Genomic DNA, 24,134 nt, shown 5'->3' with positions numbered 1-24,134 from the left:
TAAAACAAAACATCTTGTGAAGGGCAATAAAAAGAGATGTGTCTCTACTGTTAATTACCGGTTCAAACTAATTTATCTTCTTCATTTTTAGTTTCTTTTCCCATGTAAAGTCCCAATACAGCAATATACCTCTCTGAACTTCTGGTCCTCTTTTTAGACGGATTCACCTCAGTGGCCTTCCAGCGGACAGGATGTGGTAAGAACAGGGCCGCCAGGCGCCCGCCTCCCCATCTCGCCAAAACCGAAAACACTCACTCGCAAGGGAGGAAGTCCCAAAGTGGCAGGGCGCACGCAAGGGCCCCAGAAGGTAATTGCCCGGGACCGCCCCGTCAACTGCAGCCCTACCCTTCACAGGAAGTACCCTGGCACATCAGAGAAAACCTCCGCCCGGCGGGCCAAGTGCCCCATCACACTTCTCAACACGCGCGAGGTTACTCTGGCCAACCCTTCTGTTGTACAAAGGGAAAACTGAGGCCGGAGGAGGGGCAGGGACTTGCTCCTCCACGTCCACTCGGTGGCAGAGCTGGCACTGGGAAGAATGCAGGTAACAAAAGTGAACACTTGGTAAACACGCTCCACGTGCTGAGCCCGGGACAGCCGGTGCCCACTTCAGCTGCTGGGCGCCTAGTATGTCACTGGCGCAAGGAGAAACCTGAGGCGGGAAAGCCGAGCCCCGCGGGCGCCCCCAGACCATGCCTTCCTTCCCCCCTACTCTCGGCCCCCATGCTGGGGTGGGGCCTATGTCGGGGTCCGGCAAGCTCTGTGCTGATCCCGCCGGCTCGGCCCGCGCCCCTCGCCCCAAAGTTAGGTTTGGGTCCCCCACCCCACCAACTAGGACGGCCAGGGTCAGAGCCAGTCCGCAACCCGCCGGGGCCCCACCGCCCCCGCCCCGCCGACTCCTCTCCCTCCCCTCCCCCCGGGAGGGAGGAGGAGACTCCGCGGCCCTCCCTCGGCCCTCCCGGCGGCGGCCGCAGCAAGCCCCGTGCCCGCTCCGCCCATCCGCGGCGGGTCGGACGTCCGGAGCCCGCGGGTCCCCGGCCGAGGTGAGCGGGGCCGCCAATGCAGGAGACCGAAAGCCACTGCGTCCCGGGAACTCCCTCCAGGCCGCGAACTTTCCGCGGGAGGGAAGGGGTTAAGTTGGGGGCGTGTTGGAGTACAGGAGAGAAGCTGGGGCTCTCGCATCCGCAGCAACCCCCAGACTCGGAGCAGAACTTCCTAGCCCCCTCCCCGGGTTCCCCCACCTCCTGGGGCCCGGGCCTCGGGAGTGAAGGGGCTGCGGGAGTTGGGGTAAGGCAGGGCCGCCCTCGGAATGCACTGGGCCGGGGCCGGACGGGAGGGGGGCGCCAGCGGGCGGGGGCGGAATTTGGAACTCTCCCGGGGGACCCAACGTGGTCACCATGGCGAGTGCGGGATGGACGGGCGGCGCGGTCCAATCGGAGCGCGGCGCCACTGCCCCAGGCCTGCGGCGGCTGCCAATAAGGGACCGCGTGGTGGGGTGGGCGGGACCGCGTCTCGAGGGGCCGGGAGACCCTCCTTCCTTAGCCCGCCGCTCGGGTGAGCTGGGAGGCTGGGGAGGGGGCAAGGAAGAGAGGTCTAAGGCGGCTAGCGGTCGTGGGAGGGCAGAAGGGGAATTTCTGGAAGGAGTAGGGGCAGGTGGAACGACGGCTCAGTGCTAGGAGAAGGGAGTGGGCCTCGGTTGACCCACCGTTCTGATTGTACGAACGACTGGTGTCCGGCAAGCCCGTTCCCCATCCGGGGCTTCACTTTTTCTGTCTTAAGTGTCGGTTATGTAGGGCTGTTGTGGAGCTTGGATTAGTTCGTATTGGCGCAGATTTTTCCCACTTGTTGGACAAAGCTTTTAGGTATCTTGTTAGTGCCTCTCCCCATCCTACAAGTAAGGAAACAGCCTCAGAGAGGGCACGGACTTGCAGATAGCACACAGCATAACAGAGGCAGAGATGAGACTCGTGGGAAGTCTGCTGTACAAGAGTGAATAGTTCAAGGAGTTGCTCAGAGGCCCGGGGCAGGGGTCCGCCCCCATGAAAGGCTCCCATCCTCTGCCAGCTATGTTTGGCCACTTGGCCTGATGACTGAGGACCCCACTGTGTAGGTGGTCCCAGGGGCATCTTGCTCCTCAGGTGATCACGACCCAAGAGGGGAGGCATCCCGTCCCAGCATTCTAGCACCCCACCCCCAGCCCTACTTTGCTGCTGGTCCTCTATGTGAATGTGGACCAGTAGCTGTACCTCTGGGTCTCAGTTGGCCCATTTATAAAGAAGGGAGTTCTGATCGGTGATTTGGGATATCTGTGGCTCCTCGATATGAGATGGGGGTACCTGGGAACAGGCCAGGGGTGGCCACCCCCTCGGGCTCCGTTTCAACCTGCAGGCTCCCTCCCTCCTTCTCAGTCCTCTCCTGGAGGTCCAGTGACTGGAGCGTGGGCAGCAGGTCAGAGGGACAGGCGCCCACAGTTTGTGGGCTGACCAGCCTTGGACCCTGCACTTATCCAATCAGGCCGTCCTTTGTGGTTTCCTGCCGGGCTCTGCTCCCTGCCCACAGCCAGGCCTGTGGCCACACGCCAGCCCTAGAGCCCCACCTGAAAGGTTCTGGGAAAACATAGAGGGTTTCTGAGCTAGAGGGAAGAGTAGGGCCACCAGGCGCACCGGCCCCAATCCCCTAAACTGAGCCCCATCTAGGCCTCAGCATTGCTTACTCTCCTCACTAGATATGAGTCATCTAAACATGCTAAGGGCGAAACACAAAGTTGTCCCCCTGTGAGTCAGGCTTCCTCAGATAAAATGCCTGATCCTTGACCTGGCCATGAGATGACCTCTCACTGTGACCTTGGCCTCAGACAGACTCTGACACTTACCTGGCTCAGAGCCTGGCCACAAAGTGACTCCTGATCCTTAGGATGGCTCAACCCTCCCAGGTTATAGGCAACCCTTAACTGTTCATTTTCCATCCATCAACCTGGGAAGCATTTATGCAGCATCTGGGCCCTGTGCTGACAGCCAGCGAGACCAAGATGCCCTTGTGGACTTGACAGTGTGTCAATTGCTGAAGAACAGGGAGGTGCCAGTGCTTTGGGAGCACTAACATACTCTGTACAAGGTCAGGGAAGGCTACCCAGAGGAGACGCATCCCAAAGTAGGTCTTAAAGGATGCATAGGAGTTTGCTGCTGGAGAAAGAAAGGAGAAACAAACGTTCCAAACAGGTCCATGAGCAGCAGGAACCGCTGGTCACTTTGTGTAGACAGGGCTGGTGAGGGCCTAGCCTGAGGCAAATATCAGATCAAAACATTATGGTTTCTGTCCTATGAGTGGCCAGCCGCTGCCTGGAGCAGTGAGGATGGCTGCAGGGATGGGGTTCAGGGGCTCTGAGTCCCGCGTGGCCCCGCTGCCCAGCTCAGGGGATGTGAAGTCATGGTTCAGCCTTCTGCTCTCCACCCCACCAGTCAACTTGGAGTAAATCTTGTATGCAGGGCCTGTCCTAGTGGCTCTGGGTGGCGCAAATGTCCTACCTGGGTTGGGGGAAGCCTGGACTGCAAGAAGAGAGAGGGCAGCTGGCCAGGTCTGGCTGCGGAGGGTTATGGGGCTCTGCTCCCGGGCAGAGAGTGAGGCTGGGGGGGCCAAGGTGTTTCCTGGAGGGGTAGAACTGAGCTTGAAGCGTGGGTGGGTTTAGAGGCTGAGGGGGGCATCCCAAGTGGGGGAATAGCCTGGGCACAAACCCTGAGGATTCAAGCAGGAATAGACCCGTCTGGCTGGTGGGAGGCAAGAGAGGGGAGGGTGGGTGGGAAAGGCTCTCTGGGCCTGTGGAGGCTGGTCCCTCCTCCACCTAATCCTTGGGAGGTGGTGACACCCTGCAGAAATCAGGAGGCCACCCCACACATATCTGCGCAACCCTGGGGAAGAAGGAGCTGAGCCTGGTGGGGTAGGGCAGCTGGAGCCTGTCTCTACAACCGCAAGCTGAACCTCTGTGTGGCATCAGCTCTCGGTGAGTGTGTACGTTACCAGGGCTTGGTGTGTGTGTGTGTGTGTGTGTCCGTCCATGTCCCCAAGGCTGTGTTGTGTGAGTGGGGTGGGGATAGGGGTGAGGGGAGGCGTTGCTGGGCAGAGTCTAGCTGCCCTTGAGTGTGTGTGCAGGGCTCCTGGTGTGCTGGGGAGTAGGCTTCTCCAGAAAACCGACCTTGGGCTCCCACCCCCGTGCCTTTACATGTGCGCGCACACACACCCTTCAGGGGACCCTGGGCCTGCAGGAGGGAAGGTGGGAGGGCTGTTCAGAGCCCCTCTGTCCCCACTGCTCCCCGCCACCAGCCCCCGGGAGGGGCCGGGCCAGGCTCCTGGGGAGGGGAACAGGAGCTGAGTCTGGAGCCCACCCCTGCCTTTAGTGTGGGCGCCTGGAAGCCATTAGGGGCCGGGGTGGCGCCTGCCCTGCCCCTGCGCGACAGGCTTGGGATTCCTGGAAGGACTGGGCCACCGCTCCCTGCCAAGCCCCGTGCCAGGCCTGGCAGCTCCCAGAGTGTCAGAGAGAATGTGTCAGTGCGCCCCCGCCCCCGCCCCCCTCTCAGTTTAGGGGCTGCAGGACAGGCCCAGCAGACAGGGGCCCGGCCCTGAGCACCCCCTCCTCACCACCCCCCATCCCCCATTCCCAGCACAGCTCTGGTGGGGCTGCCTGGGCTGCCTGCCGGGCTGGCACTCGGGTTTCCTGCCTCCTTCCCCTACCCCGTAGGCTCTCACATTGTTTTTCTTTTCCAAGAGCTTCTCCATGTGGAGCTGGGCCAGGAAAATGGGGCGAGGAGGAGTGTGCGTGTCCGTGTATGTGTTCGTGTGTGTGTGCTTGTCTTAGGGGTGAATATGTATCTTTGCATGTCCCTGTGTATCCATCTTTGTGGGCATGTATATGTCTTCAGGTGTGTCTGTAACTGTATCTACAAGGGAGCGTCTCTCTGTGCATACATACAGTTGTGTGTGCATATGGGGCCATTTCTGAGTGTGCGTGTGTCTGCCCGTGTCTCTGTGTCTATATTTACATGTATGGGATTGCTTGTGTGTCTGCAGTTGTGTGTCTGGGTGTGCACATGTCTGTGAATGCACATGGAATCTAGGCCAGCCACCTCATTGCACAGTTGGAGAGAGTGAGTCACAGTGGGCACTCAGCCTTCCAGGGATCCCGTGGGGAGTCAGGGGTGTACAGGGACCTGGAACCTAGGTCTGTATGGCTGTGTCTGTGTACATAACTTTGTGCAGTTGTTACTGGGGTTGATACATGCATGTTTGTGTGTCTGGAACTATGGGTGGTGACAAGGCATCACCAGTTACTCGTATGTCCCAAACTTGGATGATTAAAATGCAAATTCCCAGCCCCACACCTACTGAACATGATTCTCTGGGGGGTGAGGCCCAGGAACTGCATTTTAAGCAAGTGTCCAGGTGAATCTGAAAGACTCCTTGATCTAGAAGCGCTGGCCTCCCTCACCTCTCACCCCAGTTCTACAGGCGGAGAAACTGAGGCCCAGTACATGGGGCAGTGGTTTACATGAGGTTGGTGACAGAGCTGGGCCCAGAACTGGTGCCTGGTGAAGGCAGACAGTAAACAAACAGCAAATGCACTAGAGAAATATAGTAGGATCACTGATCAATGCTGAGGAACTACGACACTGATGGTCATGAATTGAAACTGACACTGGTCCACACAGTGGTGTAAAACCTGCGATGCCTGGTTATACGGGTGAGGGCAGGAGCAGGCAGAGTGGTGGAGGCGACCAGGGTTGGTGTTACCTGCGAGACAAGAACAGGTGAGACAGCTGGGGCACTCAGGGCATTTGTGAGGACGAGGTTGCGACCGTGGCACGTAGCAAGGAGAGAAGGGACGGGGTGGGCAGTGGGGACAGTGAACAGGCAAGGCGATCGGTAGGCTGTAGCTCCTTTGGAGATTGAAGAATTTTTGGTGTTGGATCCCTAGAGGGAGTGAGCTTGGAACTGCCTCTTGAGAGAGGTCACAGCTATTGGTAATGACAAAGGTTGTGGCCACTGGCATGATCAGGTTTGTGTTTTAATTTTTTTAATATAAATTTATTTATTTACTTTTGGCTGCGTTGGGTCTTCGTTGCTGCACAGGCTTCTCATTGCAGACTGCTTCTCATTGCAGTCTCTTGTCGCGGAGCACGGGCTCTAGGCACGCAGGCGTCAGTAGTTGCGGCACGTGGGCTCAGTAGTTGTGGCTCACGGGCTCTAGAGCAGAGGCTCAGTAGTTGTGGCGCACGGGCTTAGTTGCTCCGCGGCATGTGGGATCTTCCTGGACCAGGGCTCGAACCCGTGTCCCCTGCATTGGCAGCGGATTCTTAACCAGTGCGCCACCAGAGAAGTCCCAGGTTTGTGTTTTTAAAAACTCACTCTGGCTGCTGCTCTTGAGAATGGATTTGAAGGAGGCAAAAGGGGGCAGGGGGATGGGGCAGGGAGGGCAGTGGCTGCAGTCTCCCAGGTGGGAGATGATGGTGGTGGCCTTGACAGGTTAGTGGCTGAGGAGGAAGAAGGTGGATAGATCCACGTGATGTGTGGCAGACAGACTGACATGACTTGGAGGTGGGGAGAAAGCAGATTCCAGGATGTTCCCACAGCGTGAAGGAGTAAGGAAATGCTCTTCTCCCAGAGGGGACATCCAGAAGGAGGATCCAGTAGTGGGGAGAGTGGAGACAGTGAATCCCATCCGACCAAGCTGAGTCTGAGTTGTCTGAGGGACATGCTGGTGGTTTGGGCGATTCTGGAGGGCAGCCTGGGGTGGAGAGAGAGATTCAGGGTTATTGAGGACATGGCGAGATGGCTCAGGCAGGGGCAGCCAGAGAGGAGAAGGGGGCAAGGACTGGATGACACCAGCACTCCAGGGAAGGTGATGGGGAACAACTGGAGAAGAGGAGGAAAACCCGGAGAACACCCTGGGAGAGAGCGATGCAAGAAGGGAGGGATGGAAGGTGCCCAGAGCTAGAGAGGGCACACCTGGGAGGGCTAGGATGTGCCCAGTGGGTAGGGCAGGGGAGCCGGAAGCCAGCCTGGCAAGGCCTGATGAGAGAGAGAGAGGGAGGTGGACAGGGTGGAGACAGCAAGTGTGGACCCCTCTGGATGGGCCTTGAAAGGGAGGAGACAGAGAAGTGAGGTGAGAGTGTCAGGAGAGACTTTAGCAGGTGGGGAAGGCCCCCTGGAGAGGCATCATTGGCAGGGGTGGGAGAAGCTGGATGTGGGAGGACTTTGACCCAAGGAGGGAGAGCCCCTCTGTCCTCTTAGGGGCAGAGAGGAGGGGGCCGTGGGGCTTGGGGCAGGACAGGGAGGCAGTGCCAGCCTGACAGCTTCTCTTTTCACTGCAAACTCTGACATTAGATCACCTGCCAAGAGTGAGGGGCTTAGAGGCCAGAGGAGGGTGAAGAGGTGACACAGAGCGTTGGCCAGACAGTGTTGGGACACTGTTCCGGATTGCTGAGAGCCCCACCAGCAGTGCCCTGGTGGGTCCCGGAAAAAAGGAAGAGATGGCAATCAGGGCAGGGCCTTAGGGGCCGGGGTGAGGATCTGTGGGACAGGCCCAGCTGGATGGGGAAGGAAGTACGAGATGCCCCGAGGGGCTGCTCCTGGGGGTCAGCACAGAGCTACATGGAGGGAGAGTGTGGCAGGTTGGGGATAGAGAGGGGCATGTGTCTCACTTATTTTAAAGGCGACGTGGCCCGTGAACAGCAGAGCTCAGCGGCAGGCATGGGGGGCACCTCACCACACCGCACCGCCACCACCTAGACACCGGCTTATTTCTATCGTACGACCAGAGCGTGCAGGTGTTCACCAGACCTGCCCCAGTGTTTGCATTTGGACTTCTGGGTGCTGTATCTGGATTAACTCCAGGGCTTAACTTTGCTGAGCCTCCCTTTCCTCTTCAGTAAATGTCTATAATTTCCCCCAAGTCTGTTGAGAGGATAGTTCACATAGCCATGGTGCCTGGGCCTCCATAAATGTCACTGTCATTGTCATCAGTGCTGGGACAAAGACCAGGAGGCAGCCCCTGCCCTCAGCAAACTCACAGCCTGGGGTCAGGATGGGGAGCACACAGGGACACAGATAAGTGGTACAGTGAGATTGGCTAGTGGAGACATGGGCTGGGGCTGACCACCTGGCCTGAGGGGGTCCGGGAAAACTTCTTGAAGAAGGTGATATCTCAGATAAGTTTTAAGGATGAGAAGCGTTAGCCCAGTGCAGGAAGAGGCTGGGAGGGGACTCCTGGCGGCAGGGCCAGCATGGAAGCATGCAGCATTCCGGGTGGAGAGAGAATAGTATACGCCATTCGCTGTGTGAGATGGGACCTGAAGGTCAGGGACAGCAGATCAAGGTTTCAGATCAGCTGCAGCTGCTGCAGGGTGAAGGGACTCAAGGGAGGAGTCTGGAGGCCAGTGAGGAAGCGGTTGCAGGCCCTTGCTCACCATTCCAGCCTCACTGGGGCTTCTGGAGGTGACCATTTTCAGTCCTCCCACCTTTGCCCATGCTGTTCCCTCTGCCGGTTACTCCCTTCCCATGGCTGAGCTTAAGGATATGGACGGATGGTAGCCACCTCCTAATAATGGTTGTGTTCTCCCACAGGTTGGAGGAGGCATCCCCCGCCCCGTGGCCGGGAGAGCAGCGGGTAGCAGTGGCCATCATGCACAGTGGTATTGCGAACGTCGCGCGCGCCCCGCGCCGCCTCTGAGTCTGGGAGTTCCAGCCCAGGGCCCGAGAGCCTGCTCGCCCCCGCGGCCACACCATGAGCCACGGGCCGAGCCCCCGGCTGGCCGAGTCCCCGCAGCTGTCCAAAGGCAGCCTCCTGACCATCTTGGGCAGCCCGTCACCCGAGCGCATGGGGCCGGCCGACTCGCTGCCGCCCACGCCGCCGAGCGGCACGCCCTCGCCTGGTCCGCCTCCTGCTCTGCCGCTGCCGCCGGCGCCCGCGCTGCTGGCCGACGGGGACTGGGAGAGCCGTGAGGAGCTGCGGCTGCGGGAGTTGGAGGAGGCGCGCGCGCGGGCGGCGCAGATGGAGAAGACCATGCGCTGGTGGTCGGACTGCACGGCCAACTGGCGCGAGAAATGGAGCAAGGTGCGCGCCGAGCGCAACCGCGCGCGCGAGGAGGTGCGCCAGCTGCGCCAGCGTCTCGACGCGCTCACCAAGGAGCTGGCGGGCGCGCGGCGCGAGCGCCAGGAGGCACAGGGCGAGTGCGAGGCGCGGGGCCGCGAACTGGCGCGGCTGCGGGGCGCCCGGGGGGTCATGGACAGGACGCCTGACGGTCCCGAGACCGAGCCAGAGAGGGAGCAGGAGCCAGTGCGCGACGTCGGGTCGGAGAGACCCACGGGCAGCCAGGTGCGCGGCGGGGGGGCGGGGCTGCCCCAGGTGCGCGGCGGGGGGGCGGGGCTGCTGGGCGGGGCCTTCGCGCTGGATTTTAGAAGTGGGAGGGGCTGATTGACTCGGGCAGAAGAGGTGGCCGCTTGGCTTAGAAAGAGGGGTAGTAAGGGCCGGGCCCGCAGGGAGGTTTCACTTCTTCAGGGGGTCAGGCTCTGCACTGCAGGGCCCCAGGTTACCTCCTTTACAGAGACCGCCCGCAGGGCAGAGAGTCCCCGGTTCTGGTGGTCCCTCCACTCCCACACCTGAGTAGTCAACAGAACCAAGAAATCATCCTCTTTGAGCAGGAGCAGGTTCTAAGCACTTACCTGGAAGACATCCATTAGTAGCAGAGCTGAATCCATTCATTCGTTCGATTTGAATTTAGGGGAAGGGGGAGACATTTATAAGAGGTGTCAATCAAAGCTGAGGGGTGGGGGGTTATCCGGGCAGTGGGAGCACAGAGGAGGTCCCAGATCCAGGCTTTGAGGAGGGGGCTGCACAGAAGCTTTTCTGGAAGCAGTCCATTTAAGCTGAGACTAGGAGGTTGCGGAGGAATTGGCTGTGAAAAGTGCAGGAATGCATTCCAGGTGATGGAAATTCTGTGCAAAAACCTAGAGGCTGAGAGTGCCTGGTGAGTTTGGGAAATGGCATCCATGGTTCGATGGGCACCTCCACAGGGCGCTAGGCTATGCACGAGCATTGTCTGCTTAATTCTCAGAGCAGCCCCAGGAAGTATTTCCTTTACCAACGAGAACACTGAGGCGTTGAGAAGTTAAGTACCAATGGCTCCCAGCTGGTGACTAGAGTCACTGGGAGTTGCCCCCAAGTGAACTCCAGAGCCCATGGTGATAGTAATCAGTACATCTGGAATATTAATGGTGTGTGCGGAGGGCAGCCTCCCCTGAACCAGCAGGCCTGTCACCAGAAGGCCATCTAGGGATAGAGTCCAGCCTCAGGTTGCTCCCAGCTCCGTCCCCAGGCAGGCCAGCTCCTCTAGCTAAGATTCTTGGTTGCCCCCTCTCCTCTCCTGCCTGTGGGCTAGAGTGGGCACTGCTGCCTCCTGGTGGCTGAAGCCCCTCTCTCCCAGGCCTGCATGGTGTTTGCAGTTGGGGTTCATTGCTTTTCTTCGGGGCAGGGAATGAGAGCCCCTGTATACCAGCCAGCCTCACGGCACTATTCCTGTTCTCTCCTTCTTCTGGTTATGAGTCACAGTCGACGGGGTGGCAGGTACCAGCGGTGGGAGCTCTGGAGTTGCAGTCTGAGTTTGCTCTCCAGCCCAGCCCTGTCCTCTGTGACCCACAGCAAGTCCCTTCTTCCCTCCTTGTTTCCTCATTTGTGAATTGGAGCTTTGGACCAGGTGGCATTAGAGGCCCCCACCCAGACAGTCTGAGATAGAAGAGGAGTAGAATCTCACTCCTCAGGGGGGCCTCAGGGCCACTGTCCCAGTCTAGATAGGGAAACCAAGGGCCAGTCAGGGAAGGGGCTGGCCCAGACTCATCTGGAAAGGCTGTGGGAAAAGCCAGGCTGTAACAGAGGCCATGGGCATCTTGGGTCTGTAGTCAGAGGCAGGCCAGGGGGCAGACAAGGGCAGAGGGGAAGGGGAGCCTGGCAGGGAGCAAGAGGCCTCAGAGTTGAGTTAATAATCCCTCGCTGCTTCCTATCTGGGAGCTGGTTCCGCTCGCAGAGGCCACCCACCTTCCTATGCATCTTTTGCCACTTCACTTATCGTGTTGCAGGTGTTTGCACCTGAAAAACGGAATCTTCGAGTGGGAATTCCTTTTGAGGGAATCTAGTCTTTATTCGTTGTAGGAAATCCCTGCTTCTACATACCTTCACACCAGTGTCCCACCAAATGTTTGCATACTTCCACTGACAGGGAGCTTACCACCTATTCTGGGGACTCTTCCAGGATTCAGGGAACCTTAGTGGCTGACTCTGTGTGCACTTTTAGGCAGTGCAGGGAGAGGGTGTGTCCCTCCCTCTCCAGGGGTGAAGAAGCAGGCAGCAGAAGAGGAAACTGGGATCCAGAAGCACTGTGTGACTTGCCCAAGGTTACCCACCAAGCTGATGCCAGACCCTGGGCCTAGGAGAGGCCACGATGAAGGCCAAGGGGGTGAGGACTCAGCGACCACTGACCCCGCCTCCACCTTGGACCCCACAGGAGCTGGAGCTGGTGGAGGGCCTGCTGAAGAGCAGACCAGAGGAGCCCGAGGGCTGCTGGGAGGCACGCAGCGTAGGGGCTGGGGCCTCACGGGGCAGCTCGGGCCGCCAGGAGCGTAGCCGACTGCCCTGGGAGGACACCGCCACCATCGAGGAGGATGCCTCCAAGTTGACTGCCCTGCGGCTACGGCTGGATGAGTCCCAGAAGGTGCTGCTCAAGGAGCGAGAGTAAGTCCCGGGAGGCAGGCAGGGGCCGGGGGCCGGGCCAGGCCACTCCAGGGCGTCCTCAGAATCACAGAGTGAAAATCCGTGTCTCAGAAGGTGAGATTCACTGAAGCGGAATGGTCCTGTTTCAGTCTTGGGACTTTAGAACAGTGGTGCTCTGCCCAAGGACACAGTGTGAGGGTTTTTATTATTATTATTATTATTAATTCAAATAATACGTGTTGGGCATCGGGGTCAGGCTCTGCTCAGCAGTGAGGATACAGCCATCAGTAAGACCAGAAGTCCCTGCCTTCATGGGGGGAGGGTGCCGTGGGCAAAAATAAAAGCAGGGAAGAAGGGATAGGGAGATTGGGGGGTTGCAGCTGGGAATTTGGCTTTGGACGTGTTGAGTTTGAGATGGCACGGAGGCAGTTGGGGACATGAATGAATCTGGAGTTTGTGAGACGGGTCTGGGCTGGAGGTAAAAACGCAAGTCATCGGCAAGTAGATGATACTGAAAGCCGTGAGCTGGGGTGAGAGTGGATAGGGAGGTGGCCAGAGGATGGGGCCCTGAAGCTGACCAAGTTTAGAAGAGGGAAACAGCAAAGGAGACAGGAGAAGAGAGCCAGTGGGGGGCAGAGAAAGCAGGAGAAACTGTGTCACGGAGGAGGGAGTGATCAGCTAGTCAAGTAGGAAGAGGACTGAGCACTGACCAGTGGATTTAGGACGTGGAGGTCACCAGTTACCTTGATCGGGGCACAAGCCCGATTATGATGAATATTTTGTAACACCCTCTTTTCTGTCCAGAAACTAAACACAAAGATAGTTTAACTTAATTACACACAGAAGTCTTTTAAAAATCAACATAATGCCCTTGTGAAGATAGAGGCAGAGATAAGCCAGGGAACACCAGAAATTGTCAGCAAACCACCAGAAGCCAGGGGAGAGGCATAGAACAGATTTCCCCTCACACCCCTCACGTGGAACCAACCCTGCCAACACCTTGGTCTTAGATTGGAGCCTCCAGAACTATGAGACAATACGTTTCTTTTAAAGCAAAACAAACAAAAATCAACCTATTGTACAAACTGAAATGTAAAGAAATACTAGACTTCCAGAACGGGAGACCAGCACGGTGTGGGGTTGGTCGTAAAGCACTGTGTGCTGGGGCCAGATACCACGCTTGTTACCCACAGCGCCTCCTTCATGTTCAGGACAGAGTGCAGGGTGGGGGTCACGAGAACACGTGGGACTGCCACCCAGTGCTGATGACAAGACGGGACCCGTCCTTCAGAGAGTCACTGGACAGTGTTTCCCAGCTTTTCCAACTGCAAAGCTGTGTGTTCAAACCAAGCCTACATAAAACAGATAGGAAGAAATGGGGGTCTCATTTGGCACATGAGCCCAGGGCCCAGTGCCCTGGAGGCCCGGTCACTCCACACTGGGAGCTGGGCACCTGTAGCTGTGCAGAGGGTGGAGCTCCAGAAGAAATGCAAACAGGGTGCCTGCCGCAGAGTGGGGCGCCAGGGCCTTGAATGCAGAGGCAAGCACTTTGGACATGGGATTGACAGGTGCAGACTACATAGGAGGACTCAGCGGAGGGCCCCAGTGGACTCACCCCCATTTATCCCTCCCTCTCCCCTCCCCAGGGATAAAATGGCACTGAGCAGGAACATTGAGAAGCTGGAGGGGGAGCTCAGCCAGTGGAAGATCAAGTATGAGGAGCTGAGCAAGACCAAGCAGGAGATGCTCAAGCAAGTGAGTCCTGGAGACCACAGGGGCTTCCTGGAGGAAGCAGTGCTGCACTGTTGAATTTCAGCAGAGGGAATGGAAGAAAGAAGGGCATTCATTCATTCACTGTCAAGCACCAGCCATGTGCCATGCAGTGTTCTGAGTACTGGGGCAGGCAATGTCCTTACCTTTAGGAGCTCACCTTAGGGGGGGCCGTGGTGAGGGAGACCAACAGTAAGCAGGTAGATAAGTTCAGAAGGTGTGAAAGAGTCAAAACACAATCAGAGAAATGAGGTGGTGGGTCATTGAAAGAAAGGCTTCTCCAAGAGGGTGACATTTGAGGCAAGAGCTAAAGTGATTAGAAGAAGCCACCCTTGAGAGGAGATAGGGGCAAAGTTCCTGGCAGAAGGTACAGCAAATGCAAAGGTCCTGAGGCCAGAACAAGCCTAGTGTGTTCAGGAAATAGAGGCCAGTGTGGCTGGAGGATAGTAACTGAGAGATGAGATTGCAAGGGGAGCTAAATCCCATAGGCCTTGTAGACCAAGATGAAGGGGAGGAGTCTGGACGTTCGCTGGGCACATAGTGGGTGCAAAATCTCGCTGGAGCCTCACAGCAGTCAAGACATCTGGGTCCTGATGTCCCCATCTTACAAATGAGGAAATTGAAGCTCCAGCTGGCAGAGAGGGGATTCCACCACTGCATTCTGGGGACTCAGGGCAGGCAGGGGTCAGGCTGGGCTTCCCTTACTGCTTCCTGTGCAGGCCCTGATGGCCACCAGGGGGCGCAGCCACCCACGGAAAGCTGGGCTGGATCCCTACTTTTCCAGAAGGCGTGAGGTTCACAGACCTCAGAGCCTGAAACTGTCCTGGAAAACCTGTCTTTAAGTAGAATCTCTTTAAGGAATCTCCTAAAATAGAGCTTCCCAGACGTCACCCTCATCCTCCTGAGTCAGCATCTTTGGGGGTTGGGTCCAAGAATCTGTCTTTTTAATCTTTTCAAATTGTGTAATCTTTTGAAGAAAAGTGAGTAAGACAACCATGCAGATTTACAGATACATAATTATAAAGATTCTCATTTGTATCAGGCTCTCTTCCCTCAACATTCCATATTTAAGGCTCATCCATGCCGTTGCAAAGAGCATTCATCTGGCAGTTTTCCCTGCTATACAACAGTGAATCTGCACTATTTTAAAAGCACCCCAGGTGCTTCTCATGTGACCAACCCCACACCCACAGGCAGACCCGGATTCAGATCCACTGGGTGCGTTCAGCCTGTGTTCACTGCCCTGGGCCCAGGCCATACAGGGATACGAAGGCGGGCAGACAGACACGCTGTCTGTCCTCCCAAGCTCACATTCTTGGGGGGACAGGCGTGTGTGTGGAGAAGTACCCCTTCTAGGCAGGGAGGACAGGAGAGGCCTCCCTGAGGAGGGAGCATTTAGGCCAAGACCTGAGAATGAGAAAAGTCAGCCCTTCAAGATACCTCTGAACGGGGGCACCAGGCAGAGGGAACCACACGTGTGAAGCCTGCAGTGGACAGGAACTTGTGTATTTGAGGACTAGGGAGGAGGCCGAGGTGCCCAGAGCACAGAGAGCTCAAGGGAGAGAGGTGGGAGATGCGGTTGAGGGGAGACAGGTAGGGGTCCAATCGTGCAGGGCTTTATGGGACCATAGGGAGGGGTCAGTTTTTATCTTTTTTTAAAAATTTTTATTATTTATTTATTTATTTTGGCTGCATTGGGTCTTTGTTGCTGCGCACGGGCTTTCTCTAGTTGTGGTGAGTGGGGGCTACTCTTCGTTGCGGTGCACGGGCTTCTCATTGCAGTGGTTTCTCTTGTTGCAGAGCGCGGTCTCTAGGTGCACGGGCTTCAGTAGTTGTGGCTGGCGGGCTCTAGAGCGCAGGCTCAGTAGTTGTGGCACGTGGGTTCAGTAGTTGCGCCATGTGGGATCTTCCTGGACCGGGGCACGAACCCGCGTCCCCTGCATCGTCAGGCGGACTCTCAACCACTGCACCACCAGGGAAGCCCGGTTTATCTTTTTTCAAAGCTCCTCCTGGGCTGTTGTGTTGGAAAATGGGTTGACTGGGGAGATGAGGGGCAAGAGTGGACACTGGGAGGCTAGATGGTAATGAGATAAGAGGTGAGAGATGTTAGAAGAGGAAGAAGTGGTCAAATTTGGGGTCTGTTCTAGTTACCTGGTGGCCCATTTGGGCACCACCCCAGGCTCCTTGCTGAGCCCTTATGACCAGTGCCCACCCACCAGGGCCGGTGGTCCTCACCTCACCAGGCTGTGCTGTGTCATGCAGCTCAGCATCCTGAAGGAGGCCCACCAGGACGAGCTGGGCCGCATGTCCGAAGACCTGGAGGACGAGCTGGGTGCACGCTCCAGCATGGACAGGAAGATGGCGGAGCTGAGGGGCGAGGTGAGGCCACTGGGAGCGCCTGGGGCTCGGGGGACCAGGGGCCCTGCCACCATCAGTCATTCACGAAGAAGAGGGCAGGAACCAGGCCTGTACACTAAGGGGGAACCAGCCACACCCCGAGGGTGCTCCAGTCTTCAGGGGGTGGGCCTCTCTCCCACACAGAGACTAGAAGCGCCCTCACATCCTGCACACGGTGAAATAAGCCCGGGTTAATTATAGCCGCTGCAGCTGGACCTGCTTCCTGGAGCCAAAAAAACGGCTGCAGGAGGAGGTGGGGAGGGGGAGCCTCCAGCTCTGGCCTTCCGCACCCCCTCCCTGTGGACCCCTCCCCCTGTCCTGCCCTGTTGCAGATGGAGCGGCTGCAGGCGGAGAACGCAGCCGAGTGGGGTCGCCGTGAGCGGCTGGAGACAGAGAAGCTGGGCCTAGAGCGTGAGAACAAGAAGCTGCGGGCACAGGTCGGGGACCTGGAGGAGGCGCTGGCCCGGCGGCGGCGGCAGACAGCCAGCGCGCTGGACTGCGACCTGCGGGCCAGCCAGGCCGCGCTCTTCGAGAAGAACAAGGTGGGGCAGTGGGTGGCGCGGCCAGGGCTGGGGCAGAGGGCCTCCTGGGTGTCCAGCTCCACCCCGCAGGGGGCCAGGGACCGTTGAAGTAACAACTACGGACAGAGGTCGTAGTCGCCACAGCCGCGGCTCCTGCCGGGCGCCTGCTGTGGGCCAGGCTAAGTGATATCATAGTAGCTGCATTTATGGGGCACCACTGTGGGCCAGGCCCTGTGCCGGTGCTTTTTGTCCATGATATCACTTAATCCTCTCAACAGCCCTTTTATTAACCCAACAAATGTTTACTGAGCACCGTGTGTAAGCCTTGTTCTAGGTGCTGGGGACACAGCAGTGAACGGACAGGAGGGACGTGGCCTCCCCTCGTGGAGCTGGTGGCTCAGGGCGATGCAGGTGTTTTTCCCTCCCTTACACACTCACGCTGGTCACACAGCTCCGTGGCTGGGCAGGAAGAGGGAAGAGGGAATACCAGGGGACCTGGCTTAGGCCCAGGTCATGGGGAGACTTCCCTGAGGCAGTGACGTTTGAGCCCAGGTCTCAAGCGAAAGCAGGTGTTGACTGGTAGTGAACTGATTCCAGGAGAGGATTCGGAAATACTGTGAATGAACGTCCCATGGCGACAGGGACATGGAACTTTGGAGGAGCAGGGTGGCTGGTGTGCCTGGAGGGCGGTGGGCAAGAAGGACGTGGTAGGTGAGGCAGGAGCTCAGGGCCACCTTTGAAGAGTAAGAGGTAGGTGCAAGCAGGTTGTGGTTCTCAGCGCTCACTGGCTGCTGTGTGGAAGGCGGATAGGAAGGCAAGCCGGTGGGGAGTCTGTCGCCGTTTCTCGGGGCAGCGGGAGATGATGGCGGCCAGGACCAGGCTCAGGTTGGTGGAGATGGAACAAAGAGGATGGATTCAAGAGACCTTTAGGTAGTTCCTGTCCCCATTTCATGGATGCGAAAACTGAGGCTCAGAGAAATCACAGAGCTCAGGGGTGGGCAGCTCCTCTCCTGGCTGCTCATCCCCTTCCCAGCCACTCTGGCTTCTGATCTCTTTTCTTCCGACACCCACTCCCCATCTTAGCTCATCTCCAGACCCAGGGCTTTAATGCCATTTACACACCAAAGAATCCCGACTTCACCCCTCCCCAGAAAACATGACTCAGCTCAAGTAGGCTGCTGGACACCTCCATGTCATGTCCCGCTGGCACCCCAGAGTTACATGTCCAGAGTGGAGCCACCAGTTCCACCCACCTCTTCCCTCATTGCCCCGCATGCCTTCTCACCTCACTAGACGGCACCTGTAGCCTCCAGCTGCTCAGCCAGCTCTAGTACTGGTATTTTAGTCAGCAGGTGGAGAGATTCCGGGCAAGAGAGACTCCGGCACCCCTAGAACTGCCTGACCTCATGGAACTCCCTTGCACGAGCCCTCCCCCAATCTCTGCTCCCCTGCAGGAGCTGGCAGACCTGAAGCATGTGCACAGCAAGCTGAAGAAGCAATTCCAGGAGAAGGTGGCGGAGCTGGCACACGCCAACCGGCGGGTGGAACAGCACGAGGCAGAGGTGAAGAAGCTGCGGCTGCGGGTGGAGGAGCTCAAGAAGGAGCTGGCCCAGGCTGAGGACGAGGTGAGCGCCTGCTGGGGCCCAAAGCACAGCCTGCAGACCTCAGCTGGGGGAGGTGGGAGTGGGGCTGCAGGGCCTTCCCATGTCGGTCCGTGCTGGGTCCCCTGGCACAAGCCTGACTCTCAAGAGGGACCCAGGATAGAGCAGGTGGGTGGGTGACAGATGGTGTGTGGGTAGGAGGCTGGGAAGAAAAATGGACAGACAAGGTGGATAAGTGGTTGAATAGATTAATGGATGGATGAGTGGGTGGATATGGAGTTGGTTAAATAGAAGGACAGAAGGATAACTCCATGGATGGATGAACAGATGGCTGAGGAAATAGGTGGGCAGATGGATGGGAGAGGGAGAGAGGATAGATGGATGAGATGTAACAGCAGATGTCTGATGGGTGATTGGTTGGATGGATGGATATATGGAAAGATGGATGACTGAGTGGATAGTGGAAAGATGGACAGACAGCTGACTGGGTCAGTGGGTGGAAGAATGAATGAAGAGGGAAAGAAGGACAGAAGGATGGAAGGACACAAGGGTAGGGTGAATGGGTGTCTGAAGAGATTAACGAACGGTGAGTGGTGGGTACCTCCATGAGCAGAAGGATATTCCCATGGATGAATGATCAGATGGACAGGTTCATAGGGTAGGTAGGTTGATGGGTGGGTCAGTAGCTTGGGGCGTTAGAGGATGGGGAGGTTTGGAAGGGAGGGGCAACAGGAAAGAAGAGAAGTGAAACGGATGTTTCCCTGGAGGAGGTAGGCCTCAAAGGAGCGACAGGAATTGCTCTTGGGGAAGGTCATTCCCACAGAGGAACAGCAGGAGTGGCTGGTCCCAAGCAGATGGCGGGGCAGAGGCTGGCGCAGCCCTGGGTGACTCCCACGCTCTTGGCCCTGCTCACCCCCCAGTTGGACGAGGCCCACAACCAGGCGCGTAAGCTGCAGCGGTCACTGGACGAGCAGACGGAGCAAAGCGAGAACCTGCAAGTGCAGCTGGAGCACGTGCAGTCCAGGTGGGCCCAGCGTGCAGCCCCTCCGGGGGAGGACTCCTGGCTGGGGCTCAGAAACAGGGCAGAAGCGCTTCCAGCCGAGGGAAGCCAAGGGTCAGGGGTCAGGGTTGGAGCCCTGAGTGGGGCTAGTGGGGAAGACAGAGAAGGAAGAGATCTGGACGTCCTGGGGCCAGAATCCTGTCCCCTCCAGGCAGGAAGGGCCAGGGCCAGGAAACCGGGGAAGGGAGTGCAGGAAGTAAGACCAGCTGGGAGCCTTGGAATTGTGTCGTGTGTCCAGAGGATAGGAGGGGCGGCCAAAGAGGTCAGGCCCAACGTGGGGCAGCAGGGAGGGACAGTGGGTCTGGGGAGTCTTTGATAAGAAGAATGAGCAGGCTGGGGTGATCCTGAAGGACTGGAGGGCAGGGAACCACGGAGGAGCCCCGGCCTTGATGGTAGCCCCGACCTCCTCATCTGTAGACAGGACCCATCAGCCTCAGTGAGGGAGGACCAGAAGGTCTGGGGGACCCACCCAGCACACTCTGCATCCCTCTGCTGCCTCCCTCTCCATCACAACACCCTGTGAATGGCTCGCTCCCCCGACTCCCCTCAGAGACATGAGATGACAGATAATATCTAGTCCAAGCCCCTCCCCATTTCAGAAGCCCCCACCTGAGACTGAGTCTTCCTGTGCCGCGCCTGGGGCAGGCCCGTACCTGCGTCCTCTTATTTCATGGAATAGACAGAGCCCAGGCTCTGCAGCAGGCTGCCTGGGTGGTTGGGAATTCTGGCTCTGCACTTAGTAGCCGTGTCATTTGGGGCCACTTACTTGACCTCTCTTGGTCAGTTTGCTCATCTGTAAAATGGGGCTGATAACAGTTTTTATTACCTCTTGGTTGTGGGAATTAAATGAGCTGATCTATGCTTATAAAAGTACCTGGCACATAATAGATGCTAAATATTAGTGGAGCTTTTGTATTTGGGTCAGATATTGTGCTATAAGAATCATGCTCCTATGAGAGAAGGAAAGGGAGAGATTTTTTTTCCTAGGGGGCTGGCAGACGAGGAAACTAAGGCACGAGAGGGTAAGTCCTTCCACAGCTACACAGCTAGTGGGTGGTCAGGCCAGATCACCGCCCCCCGCCATCTGCCGCCTGAGCCCTCATTTGCAGAGCATGTACTGTGTGTGCTGAGTTTCTGTGGCTTAGAGTACAAGCTGTGGGAGGCAGACCTGTCAGCTGTGTGACCTGGCCAGCCGAGCCTCAGTTTCCCCAGCTGCCTGGGATGCTGCCTGTAAAGTGTTGTTCAGGGGCCCAGGCATGAGCCCAAGTCAGGCTCAGTGTCTGGCCAGCTCTGCCCCGCCCCCCCCAACCCCGGCCCCACCCAGCACACACCCCTCCAAAGGCCGCCTAGCCTCAGGGCTCTCCCGCAGTCTTGGCCACGTTCTCTGGGAGCCATAAACTCCCAGAGTGGGCAGGCAGGCTCTGCCCAGCCTCTCAAGTGCTTCCATCGGGGAGGGCGGGGCTGCCCGGGACCGCTGCCTCATTTTATTTTCCAACTTTTCGTGCTTTAATGTTCCGGGGACAGCTCACTAAATCACAGTGCAGTAATGGAGGCCCCCGCCTGTGCCCCTCCCTGCCGTGTTAATAATTCATGCCTTCCAGTAAGATGCAGCCTGGGCGGCTACTCCGCTGGGGGTGGGGGGCAGGGGAGCCAAGGGAAAGGGGGGATGGGCATTTCCGCCACCAGCTCCTCTTAGAGGGAAGTTTGCCTGGTAAATTTTGGCTTTAGGAATTTTACTGTGGGGAAGAGCTAGAGTGGAGCGCTTTCTCACTGACATTGAGGATGTGGGGGACTCAGAACCCACACCCCCAAACTCTCTCCCTGTGGGCTCTGGAGCCTGGCTTGGGTTTGAATCCCAGCAGCCTGACCTTGAGCCGCGGCTTCGCCTCTCTGAGCCCCTGGCCCACTCCATAGCCAGCCAATCAGCTCAGAGCCCAGCACCTCTCACTGCTGTCTGTGGGACTTCGGGCACATTACTCAACTGCTTTGTGCCTCAGTTTCCTTGTCTGTAAAATGGGGGTGACAGAAGCACCTCCCTCATTTCAGGGGCTTCCGGGAGGATGAAGTGAGGTGAGGTAATGTTTGTAAAAGGCCCAGTCTGGTGCCTGGCAGCAGGGAAGCGCAAGGGGCGGCTTAGCTGCTGTAGCACCAGCTGATCAGGCTCATCCCTGACCCGCCTGTCACCCCACCCCGCAGGCTCCGAAGGCAGCAGCAGAACGCCCCCCTCTTTGGAAAGATCCGCAGCGCTCGCTTTGGCGCCGAGGAGGCGGGGGACGGAGCCAGCGACCTGGACGAGGATGAGGACCTGCAGATCCAGGTGGCCTAGAGCTCCCAGGGCTGGGCAGGACTGGCCAGCAGCCCGGGCCCCCGGGTGCCCAGGCTGACCCGCCACTTGAACTGATGCAGCTACCTGTGCTCGCTCTGGGAGCAGACCACGGTCCCTGCCACAGATGACTTCCTTCTCTCCCACAGTGGGCATCGGTGGTCCCACCTTACCTACACTCTGTGAAAGGGAAGCCATGGCCTATGTTTTATATATATATATATATATTATATATATATGTGTGTGTGTGTGTGTGTGTATATATATATATATATATATATATATATATATATATATATATATGCCTGGGGTCCTTGGACCCATTTGGTTTTATAGACACAGGACCACTCTGAGGCCCACTCTAGGTGCCGCCCCCCCATGACCTTCTTGCAGGGGGAGCGGGTGTCAAAGGAGGGCTGTTGGGGCCTCCACCCAGGCTGCCTCTCTGGGCCCTAGGGGTTGGGCGGGGGCTGTGGCTGTTCATAGTACAATGTGATAAACCCAGTCTTTTGTAATAAATGGAGTTCAGGTTCTCGGGCTGGAGTCCTGAGAGTGTGGCAGATGTGGGCACGCAGTGTGGGGGACAGACAGGATCAGCCTACCCCTGGCACCGAACCTGAGCTCAGGAATATTGATATTAAGTCACTTGAGTGACTTAATAAATGAATGAACGTGAGAAAGAATGAATGAATGAACACTGGAACTGCTGAATGGTCTGGAATCCAGCTCCTTTGAGGGGAAGGAAAAGGGATGGCGCATGTCAAATCTGGAGGAGACTTCAGTTCTGGCACCGGATGAATTCAAATCTCTGCTCTGCCTCTTACTGGCTGTGCAACCTTGGGGAAGTTAATTGCCCTCTCTGAGCCTTGGTTTCTCCATCTATAAATTAGATGTCTCATAGAGCCATCAGGAGAATTCGGTGAGTTCATCTGGAGCTCAGTAAAGGTTAGTTATAATTGAAATACTTGAAGGTATGCCCTGGAGAGGGGGGCTTTGCCAGCTGGGTTCTGCCGTAAGGGATGAAGTTCAGACAACTGACTGGTGTGTGTTTACCCAGAGGTAGGTATGAACACAACAAATAATCCTTTTATCATTCCCCTAGTCCTGCTCTAGGTAGTGAAATTATAGGTAATCTTATTTTTGATACTTAATTTCTAAACCTTCTATAACCAGCCAATTTATATTAAATCTGGTGGAAAAGGTTATTAAAAACACAGTAGCATATATTTTTGAATCTTCACAAGTTGAGGTGGCATTTGAGACACCTGCCCTTGATGGGAGTTTTACATGAATTCTTGGCACCAGGGCCTGCTTTCTGCAGGAGGGGGCCCTCTCAGAACTGTTCTAGCACGCGGGCTGTGGCGAGTTCCCTGTGTTCAGAGGTGAGTACGGAGAGGCTGGGCTTGGATCAGGGGCCTGGCACCAAAGAGGAGTTAAATTCAATTGATAGAAAAAAAAATTCAATTGATAGAAGGGCTCCCTGCCCCAGAGTGGGCAGCTGCACTAAAGGACTTCTCTCTTATTGTGGCCCAGTCTGAGGGACCCCTGGGGCCATGGTGCTGGGACCCAGTGGATGCCACAAGCCCTGGGGGCTGAGAGGAGGGGAGAGACAGGCCCATGAGCCCAGCAGGGGGTAATAAATATGGGCACCGAACATGTCATGTCCCCTGTTGCCAAACCTAAGCTAACCATGCTGGAGAGGTGGGGTTTGCTGTCATGGCAAAGAGGCCCATGTCCCTTCCTGTGCCCTGAGCGGGAGAGGAGGGAGTGGGCAAGACCCAGCCACCGGGATCCACACCGCCACCCACCCCCGTGGGCCTTTCCTCACAAGCCAGGGCCAGCAGAAAAGGGAAAAGGCGCTGGGGGAAGAGGACCATTTCCTGCCGGGGGGGGCGCGGGGGGGGGGCGCGGGGGGTTCTTTCTGTTTTCTCTCCCGAACAGGAAGCAGGCCCTAGCAGAGGCTGAAAGTGCTGCCCTTTGACCCCCAGGAGCCAGGATCCAGGCACTCACTGACAGCAGCCCTGAGAGCCGCCCCTGGGCCCCCAGGCGGACCTGCCATTCCCAGACACAGAGCAGAGCGTCCGGCACAGCAGGCTCTCCCAGACTCCCTGGCACCTCCAGCGAGATAGTGTGGGGCAGGGGCCCCATCATAGCCCCTGTCTGTGGGCGGGGCCGCTCCTGAGAACATCAGAGAGGAGAGGGTCTGGCCTTCCGCCTCCAGTGTACAAGGGAGACCAGAAGCCTTGGGAGGGAAGCACAGCCGCAGGCAAAGGGCTGGAAGATTCCCTGGGCCTGGAACTCTCGCTGCCTCCCTGCTCACAGCCCTTCCTTCCTGGTGGTCGTGAGAGCAACATCTGCCAACAGGAGCATCAGCTTTGGCTCCCGCGATGCTTTAAAAGCTGTATTTAATGCATTGCTAATGTTAATAATGGGAGGTTTTCTCATAAAAAATGTGGGTGTCCCCCTCTTGAGAAATCAGCGCCTCAGACCACGCTGGGCTCGCACTCCTGCGTGGCTGCAGCTGCAGGGCTGAGAGGCAGGTGCTCTCCGGAAGGGGGCACAGCCACCCGGTGAGCCACAGTCCCCACCGCTCCCTGCAGCCTTACCTGCACCCTCCTCGTCTCTATTACCGCCTGGCCCCCGAGGCATGTGAGTGCCCTTCCTCTGGCCTAGTCCAGTCTTTCTTTGAACAGGTGAGGAAATTGAATGG

At 57.4% G+C, this 24,134-nt stretch overlaps 1 protein-coding gene across 2 annotated transcripts; it reads left to right on the top strand.

The window, feature by feature from the left end:
• The first annotated feature begins 1,015 nt into the window (after positions 1 to 1,015).
• On the top strand, positions 1,016 to 22,526 carry CCDC102A (coiled-coil domain containing 102A). Of its 2 annotated transcripts, none has more exons than XM_082677655.1 (9): positions 1,016 to 1,043; positions 8,614 to 9,364; positions 11,547 to 11,773; positions 13,399 to 13,507; positions 15,785 to 15,901; positions 16,252 to 16,461; positions 17,895 to 18,065; positions 18,962 to 19,065; positions 21,298 to 22,526. In XM_082677655.1, the coding sequence occupies exons 2-9, from the start codon at positions 8,774 to 8,776 to the stop codon at positions 21,425 to 21,427; spliced, it is 1,659 nt and encodes a 552-aa protein (XP_082533781.1). In that variant the 5' UTR covers positions 1,016 to 1,043; positions 8,614 to 8,773; the 3' UTR covers positions 21,428 to 22,526. The 2 variants fall into 2 exon arrangements, with proteins under 2 accessions (XP_082533781.1, XP_082533782.1); XM_082677656.1 differs by lacking the exon at positions 1,016 to 1,043 and adding an exon at positions 3,874 to 3,997.
• Positions 22,527 to 24,134: the final 1,608 nt, after the last annotated feature.

The sequence above is a fragment of the Grampus griseus genome (genome assembly GCF_964374135.1).
Source record: "Grampus griseus genome assembly, chromosome: 19".
NCBI classification, from domain to species: Eukaryota; Metazoa; Chordata; class Mammalia; order Artiodactyla; family Delphinidae; genus Grampus; species Grampus griseus.
Note: the sequence above shows the minus strand (reverse complement) of the source record. Positions and strands in the feature narration are given on the sequence as shown.